Genomic DNA, 9,208 nt, shown 5'->3' with positions numbered 1-9,208 from the left:
TGGTAGTAGAAGCTATAAGGCTTTCTTTCAGAGCACAGCTGGAAGCACTGAGGTTGTTTATGTGGTGCTTAAGCTGAGACTCAGCAGCTTTGAGCCCAACTAGCTCTTTCATCAATTTATCCAATGTAAGTAGGACCAACCAACCAGCTTCCTTATACTCCTCATTCTGACAAAATTGCAGAAAAGTACCAAATATCCGATCGCCCAGAGTGTCACTTCTCACAAGTACTTGATCTATTGGTGGTGCTATTTTGCGTATTAATTTTGCCACCTCACACCACAGATTAGTAGGGCTCTCTTTACTAGCAGACACAGAGTCACTAGTGTCATCAAAATTAATCAAACTGGAGAACCAATCTAGGAAGCCCATCCTTATGATTTTGTCTCTCTAGAACCACTCCCAGTACCAAATGTGTTAGACTGGGATCTCTAGAGAAACAAAAACCAGCAAAACTTATATATATATATATGTATAGAGAGAGAGAGAGAGAGGCGGCCTTAGCTTCCGCAACTGTGGGGGACTGAGAAATTCAAGACTGGCAGGCAGTACACTGGTTGTTGACTCCAATGAAAGACGAATCCAAGATCTCTAGGCCGAGCAGTGGGCTGCTCACTCATGGAAGGTTGTAATCAGCACACCAGTGTCCTGATCCACAGAAGAATGTCTCTCTTCCCAGGATGTCCCTGGATATCCTGGAAGCAGGCCACACCCCTAGGGAAACTCCCTTGGCAGATTGGCCACTCAGAACACAGTCATCCGATCCCATCATGGGAACAATCACACAAAATTGGGTCCCTCCAGGTTGACACACAGCTCCAACCATCACACCATGGGACTGAGAGTTTGCAGGGTCAAGAGGACAAGATCCAGAGAGACGTGAGCTTATGGGCATAGTTGATGAGGCTGGCCTGTTTGAAAAACTGTACCCTGAATCATTTCTGATCCTGAATTGTAACCTGTTACTTCCCTAATAAACCCCATAATTGTGATTTGTGGTAATTACATTTGTGTGTTAACTTGGTTGGGCCTGGTTGAGTGGCTAGACAGCTGGTTGTAGTTACTCCCCGTGATGAGACTGGTAATCATCTCCATGGTGGAATCTATTCTGAGCAGCTGAGTAGCTTCTTTAGGGCAGTGGTCTGCTTCCTGTACATAAGGAGAAGCCTTGGGGAACAGTCTCTAGCTTAACACACGCTTGGACCCTGCATGTAGCCATGTCATTGTTCAGCAGCCTGCCATGCTCTGCCGACCTTGGGACTTTCAATGGATCTGAATTAATGGCCTGCTATGTGGTTTGGTAACATCAGGACTGTGCCTTTTTACTTGTCAACCTTGGGCTTGTCAGTCTCAGCAGCCAGCAGCTGTCTGAGTGAAGAAAAGCCTCTAGCTCCAGTGGGCCAGGAGTGGGAGGCAGAGCTGAAGCCCAAGGTTGAGGGGCTTTCACCCAGCCCCTAGAGCCTGGCACTTTGAACTTGGACTTAATGGCTCCAAATTGTAAGAGAATAAATTCCTGTTTGTTCAGCCATCCCATTTATGGTATATTCTTATCACAGCAGCACTAGGTACCAGAACATGAGTATTGTCTGTGAGTTCTCTTTGGCCATTGCAACAAGTTATCAAACTCCGTAGAGAAGTAGAGAGTGCCATGGGTGGGGTGGTTGGTTTCAGAACTGATAAAAAGATTAGAGAGAGTGTCTGATCTCTACCTCATAGGAATCATCTTTGGGCTGATACTGATGGTAATTCTCTCTTCCACTTGTGAAGTTAGAGAAGGTTAGATGCTTCCACCATGCTATTTTTATGCCAGTCAATCTTTATTTTGTGTTTCTTCCTTTGCTTTTAATGCCGAGGAGGTCCCTTTATGCCTAGAGATGAGAGACAAATTTAATTATGTTTTCTTATAATTATTTACGGTGTTTGTTTGAACGTTTATATTTAACTCAAGCCTATTTGAAATTTATTTTAGTGAAAGAAATACAGTAGAAATTTTCTTTTCCTGTATGGAAGATTGGAGGAAATGATTCAAAAGTTTTTGGGAAGAATACATAGAAAATAATGATTGAGAACAATTTGAAAAGAAAAAACTTTGGACAGGGAAATTGTCCTGTCACAAATTAAAATATGCAGTTTATGCAATAATTTAATCAGCATGATTGTTTTCAAGAAAAAAAAAAAAACCACAAATATATCAACTCTGTTCAGTATAAACAACAATTAAAATGATGTGAGAATCTTCTTATTTTGGGGGGATTTGATGATTTTACAGATCTAGATTGTATGAAAATAACAATTTCAAAAGTACATGCACTCAAAAACCTTTAGGTGTTGATTTTCTCATTGAAAGGGTAGCTCTTAATCAATTGTAACAGTGGAATAATCCTTTTGACATGGTGCAATAGCTCTCACCATAAACATAGGTGTCATCAGGGATCTTGGCATCTGCAGGCTTCTTCTTCTCATGAGCTTTGTTGAGTGGGTGAGGCGCTTTCTTCATGCTCCACCCCTACCTGCTTGCCAAGTGCTTTATAAACATTTGAAGGTAGGATTCTTTCTTCCTACTTGATCCAAGTATATTTCTACTACTGAAATGTAATAGAGCTGGGTTATCATGTTTTGTCAAGTTCACCAGCCACTCCTCAGAAGGAAGGTTGGGCAATCCACTTCCGTAGTGATACTTCCTTAGAAACCCAAGGAGGGGTCGCTATGAGTCGGACCTGATTCTGCAGCAGGGGTATCATGTTTTTTTGTCTTTTTACTTTTGTCCTGGGACTTGAGTAAGTAGGACCCTCTTCCTGGGATTTTAAGGATGTCAAAAGATGCTTCAAGGTGGAAAGCATATGACATTTATATGTAGAAACTAAAGGAGAGTTTGGAGAGAGAATCATTCTGGAGTTGAGGGGTTTTAAGAATGTGGAAAGGATTTTTTTAAAAAATCTGTTATTTAACAAAATAACAGGCATATAAGTGGTTTCAAGGAGAAGAATTCAGTACCAGAGATACTGAGACTAAACACTGATATTGAGCTCCAAAATGTCAGGATTTAATTGCCAAACTGTTTTTCCTAAGTTGTTGCTATGTGCCCTCAAGTAGTCTCTGACTTACAGTCACCCCTTGTTGAGTTTCTGAGGTAATATCACTATGGAGGTAGATTGCCCAATCTTCCTTCTGAGGAGTGGCTGGTGGTTTGAACCTCCAACCTTCTTGTTAGCAGTCAAGTACCTAAGGCACCATGCCACCAGAGCTCCTTTTTCCTAAATGGCATTTTAAAAAGTAGAGTAACGTTTCCTTCTAAGAAAGGCAACCTTAGAGTGATACTCACTTTTCTAAGGAATCAGTAACTGTAATTTTCTGTTTCTTTTTGCCCCTGGACTCTTAAATAATGCCTGATTTGTAAATTCTCTAAGTAATCTGGACCAAGTAGACTTCATTGAAAAACTGGGAATTTCTGCATAAATAATACCTTATTTGTACTACTCAAATTGCTAATGTAAAAAAGTCTGTTACTCTGGTTTGCAAAATTTATAGAAACTCAAACTTTCAGGTGGTAGTTCATGAGGAAAGACATCTCTTTACTCTTTATCTTTTTATTTTTAGTAACTTCTCTTAGAAAATTGTTACACATACTGTTTTGAAATTGTTAAATAATACATGTTTACTGAACTGAAGGTTCTAATTAAAGGAAAAAATCTTTTAATTAATTTGGAGACTCAGAAGCCAAAAATAATGTTACAGATCTTACTCATTATTTCTTCCTTGCTTTAACCATTGGTCATCTTTTAGGTGATATTATATCTCTTTAATTCAGTATTAAAAGAATGTCATAGAAAGATCATCCCCAAATATCTTAATTTTCTCTTCTAGGAAGGGTGTATACAGGCATTAAAGAAAGTAAGCATAGCCTAGTACATTGTAAAATATCTCCTTCCATGATATGAAAGGAAAACTTAAGGATCATAGGGTGACCTAAGAAAAATGGTGATTTTTTAAAGCAAATATTTATGATGCATATTTACTTTAACATATTTCTCTGTTTATGAGTTTCTGTTGTGTGATATAAATGAAACTACTTTTGAATCGGTTCTCATATAGAATAACAAAGGATATGCACTTCTGTACTTGTCTTCAAAGTCTTCTGTTGCATATATGCTCCAAAAAACCAAACTCACTGTCATGGAGTCGGATCTGACTCATAGCAACCCCTCCTTGGGTTCTCTAGGTGGTATCACTACGGAAGTGGATTGCCCAATCTTCCATCTGAGTATAAATGAAACCCTATGGAATTTTTCTGTAAAGACATATGCCATCCTTCAGGATTTTTGGTAAAGTTAGTTTCTACATGCATGTTATTCAGTATTTGTCATGCCAAGGAGGGGTCGTTATGAGTCAGGTCCAACTCAATGGCACATAACAACAATAACAACAAAGAGCTTGTATATACACAAATGGATGAGTCAAGGTTATTTGGCAATTACTCCATTTAAAACATTGCTATATTGCTTTTTGAAAAATGACAAGGCATAAATAGTTAAGAATATCACTTTCTAGTAGCAAAAAAGAAACACTTTCATTTATTTTAAAATCCAGGTAAGGGTATAAATTAATATATAATATATAAAAAACAAGAAGATGAGTAAGAAAGTTTTCAGGTTAGAAGTCCTTGAGTTGCTTATCTCTTTGGACAAGAATTATTTATTATTTGCCTGGCTCCTAATCACAGTAATTTGAGAGGAAATAGACATCCTGCCATTGTTTATAATGATTCCCATTTTTCATAGATTGAAACTATCCTGGGAAGGTTTTCTGGATCATCTATTTCTTGGTTGTCATTGCACTTATTTTATCTTACCTGTTGTTATTACCTCATAACACTTATGCCTGAGAAAGCAACACAACTTTCAACCACAAAGGTCAGCACATTATAGTTTACCAAAGGGAGTGACCCCTCCTGGACTAGATGGCAAGTTTACAGAAGGACTCAAACTGGTTATGGTGGTAACTGATAAACTCAATGTTATCTTGTTTCCTCTTTCTTCTTCAATTTTTCACTATATTGAGTGTACTTTCTAAAGTAATGTTGTTGTTGTTATGTGCCGTCGAGTCGGCCCGACTCATAGCGACCCCTCCTTGGGTTTCCGAGGCAGTATCACTACGGAAGTAGGATTGCCCAACCTTCCTTCCGAGGAGTGGCAGGTGGGTTTGAACCACCAGCCGTCTGGTTAGCCGGCAAGTGTCTTAGCCACTATGCCACCAGAGCTCCCTTCTAAAGTAATAATCCTCATTAAAAGAATCCAGAAGATGATAAAGAAAAACATAAATATTGGAGTGTACATCAATTACTTCACACACACACACACACAACTTAGAAAATGGGAGCTCTCGTGGCATAGTGCCGAAGGCATTTGACTCCTAACCAGAAGTCCAGGGGTTCAAACTCACCAGCCACTCTTTGGAAGGAAGATTGGGCAATCTACTTCTGTAGAGATATCACCTCAGAAACCCAAGGAGGGGTCACTATGAGTTGGGACCAACTCCATGGCAGTGAGTTTGGTTTTGGTTTTGGTATATAGAAAATAAAAAGTGAAAGAAGTAATTATAAAATACAGATTAACGTTTTCTCACTCTACTCCTCTTCTTCCTTCCCCTCTCACCTCCTCTTCCTGCCTCTCTTTCTTCACTTCCCTGACTTAAGTTATTTCCAAAATAGCCTAAGAGCAAGAGTATGCAGTCACAAAGTATTCTGGTCCTTATTAAGAAGAAAAGCATTTATTATCCCCATCTCTTTATCAAGATAGATAGATGCCCATGGTACCAGTCATTATGAACATTTGAAATAAATTCTAAAAAAAGCTAACGGGAAAAAATAAAACAGAGCCTTTAAGTTTTAGAAGTAATCCATTTCAGGAACCTATTTCTTATGTATGGATCAAGACAAATAAAATTTCAGAAAAGGGTTATAGAAAGTGCAGAGGACAATGAAAAATATCAAGAGTAATAGGAATAGACAGCAAAAATCAGAAAGAAAAAGTTGAAGGAAAGAAGATTGATGTAGGACTTTGTGACTCAAGATCAGGAAACAATTTCCACACAAACCTAATTGGGTTCCTCAAAGTTTTAACAGTAAAAAAGCAACTTTCACCAGAGTGGAAAATCAAGGTATAACTTGTGATATTTTTCTGGGTGATAAGGAAAAAAATACTTTAGGAGAACAGTTCAAACTTTTAATTTGGTTTGAGACCTTATAAATGACAGTAGCATAATAATGGAACATCATTTTTTCTATTATACAAAAAGCTATTATTAGGAGGTGTTGTGGTGCAGTGGTGAAAACATTTGGCTGCTAACCAAAAGGTCAGCAGTTTGAACCCACCAGCGTCTCCATGGGCCAAAGATGAGGCAGTTTGCTTCTGTAAAGATTTATAGCCTTGCAACCCTATGGGACATTTATACTCTGTCCTGAAAAGTTGCTATGAGTTGGAATTGACTCAGTGGCTGTGGGTTTGTTTTTTTATATAGAAACAAAATAACAACAATGTCAAGAAGCAGAAGAAATTGAGGTATGAGACTAATTCAGCTACTCATTCCAGTAGCCTGAGTCTGGTCATCTGATGGTCCAGCCTCACACTCCAGCCCTAGGACGACTTTAAGGAGAGGATATTTACTGACCATTCACTTTGTCACCATAGTATGCTACTACCACCTCTGGAGAACTCTAACTTTACATAAACTGGCTACATTTAAATAACCAATTCTGATTCTGTGAATCTAAGATGCTTGTACACATTCCAGTCAAAACTAGGACATAATTAGTGTTCAGTGAATGAGTAGTCAGAAATAGTGCTTAAAATTACTGTTCAATACCAGTGAACCTCCATTAATACCATTTCATAGCCTGCTTTCTCTGTGTTACCAAATCCAGGTGTCTTGGAGACATACGGAAATACTGAAGAAAAATTATTTTCCAATGTTCATATAACAGGGTCTTATATATATCACTCTTATTTTTTAGCACACAGTTTGACTCACTGAGTGATATATTAACAAGATTTGCTTATACATAATTGTTTAGTTGCTTTGTTATTGTTGGGAAAGGTCTTTAGTTTCAAATCAAAACATAAGATTAAATCCAGTGGGTATTCTAGTAGTGTGGAATATTTGAGTAAAAAAGCCAAAAAAAAAAAAAAAAAAACCCATAACTTCCAATTTCTGGTCCAGCATGTAAAAATCTTGGAAGTTGTCACCCCTGTCCTCACAATGGGAAAAAAGATGAACAAACTGAAAATCAACAACTCTTCTTAGATTCATTAGTCAATAGAGAATTGAGGTTATAGGGAAAACTGTCACCACCAAAACTGGAGAGACAGACAAACATAGAGAATCATAGTTAAGAGCAGAGTTGCTGTTGGAGCCTGGGAGGAGCACCTTTTGTTTTTTCCCTTAACTCTGTGTTATTATTTGAGTGGAAGTTTACAGAGCAAGTTTGTTTTCCTTTCAACAATTTATATACATTCTGTTTCATGACATTGATTGCAATCTCCACAATGTAACAGCACACTTTCCATCTCCTCCTTGTGTTTACTCTTTCCATTTGCCCTTCTTTTCTATCCTTTCTGGGTTTCTGAGCTTTTTCCCTGGGTAAATCATTGTCCTTTTGATCTCACATGGTTTATTGTGTTAAAGGGTACATGCCTCCCTGGTGTTATTGTTCAACCTGTAAGTCATTCTACTGTTTGGCTGAAAACTCATCCATGGGGATGAATTTAATTCCAGACTTCAAAGCCACAGTCTCTTGGGTTGTACAAAAATTTAAAGGGTAATTGACTAATTGATGGAGACTGAGTGTGGACTAGCTTGAGAGATAAAAATTCCTGGGTGTTAAGTCTTATGGGGGTTCTCACACTTTCATGGATTTTACCTCTAGAAGCTCTCTAGAGTTTCAAGATAAGGACCTGAGAAAAATCTCCTGCTGCCAGCAAGGGGAGGAGGAGAAAAGCAATCATTTTGAAATAAGTCCAAAGCATTTTCTTATTCTTTACCAGACCTAATTAACAAGAACCTAACAGAAGTGAGGGAAGAGAAATATTCAACTCCTGTCCTGTCTAGCCTTTAATTCACTGAATAATATTATATTAACAAAGTGTGGTCAACTATAGCCCCCTCTAGCTTTCCTGTCTCATTTTAGGGGTGGGGGTAGGGGAAGCTGAGAAGCATTTGTGAACGTCACAAACTCACTAAAATCAGCGACACAGGATCCCTGAAGGACTGAGACATAATTGTAAGATTATAGATTACTTGTCTTCCTTTCATATCTTACTATCATATCAGTAGGACTTCCATATAATAACAGAAGATTACACCTGACAGAGGAGCTCTGGTGGCATAGTGCCCAAGGCATTTGACTGCTAACCATAAGGCTGGTGGTTCAAACCCTCCAGCCACTCTTTGGAAGGAAAATTGGGCAATCTAAGTCTATAGAGATATCACCTCAGAAACCCAAGAAGGGGTAACTATGAGTTAGAATTGACTCAAGGGCAGTTTTTTATTTATTTATTTTTAACAGCTAATGATTGTCAACATTTCTTCACGTGTTTGCTGGTCACATGAATATCCTCTTTGGTGAAGTGTCTATTCATGTCTTCTACCCATTTTTCAATTGGACTGATTATCTTTTTATTGTCGGGTGTGGGAATTTTCTATAAATTTTAGAGATAAGTCCTTTGATACATATGTCAGCGGTGAATATTTTTTCCCAATCTGTAGGTTTTCTTTTTGCTCTTTTGGAGATGTCTTTGGAAGCACATAAAAATTTAATTTTTAGGAGGTCCCATTCATCTATTTTATCTTCTGTTGTTTATGCACTTTGGATTATGCATGACAGTCTATTTATGCCACAAATTACGACCCCTAAATTTGTCCCTATTTTTTTTTTTTTTTTAAGGAACTTTATAATTCTAGGTTTCACATTTATGTCTTTGATCTATCTGGGGTTAGTTTTTGTGTTCTTGTTTCATTTTTCTACAAATGGATATCCAGTTTTGCCAGCACAATTTGTTAAAAAGACCATCTCTTCTAACGGATTTCAGCCCTTTGTCAAAAATAAGCTGACTATATGTTGATAGGAGCTCTGGTAGCTTAGTGCCTAAGGCACTTGACTGCTAACCAGAAGGCTGGTGGTTCAAACCCACCAGCCACTCCTCAGAAGGAAGATGG

At 38.1% G+C, this 9,208-nt stretch overlaps 1 protein-coding gene across 1 annotated transcript in view; it reads right to left on the bottom strand.

The window, feature by feature from the left end:
• YTHDC1 (YTH domain containing 1) overlaps positions 1 to 2,495 on the bottom strand; it is a 146,880-nt gene extending 144,385 nt beyond the window's left edge. The window contains exon 1 of the mRNA XM_042781216.1: positions 2,408 to 2,495. Within this exon, the coding sequence (XP_042637150.1) occupies positions 2,408 to 2,495 (88 nt within the window). The remainder of the gene's footprint in view (positions 1 to 2,407) is intronic.
• Positions 2,496 to 9,208: the final 6,713 nt, after the last annotated feature.

This window comes from Orycteropus afer, unplaced genomic scaffold, assembly GCF_000298275.1.
Source record: "Orycteropus afer afer isolate SDZICR_OR568_19922 unplaced genomic scaffold, OryAfe1.0 scaffold00098, whole genome shotgun sequence".
Lineage (NCBI taxonomy): Eukaryota > Metazoa > Chordata > Mammalia > Tubulidentata > Orycteropodidae > Orycteropus > Orycteropus afer.
This window is presented reverse-complemented; position numbering and strand designations above follow the sequence as displayed.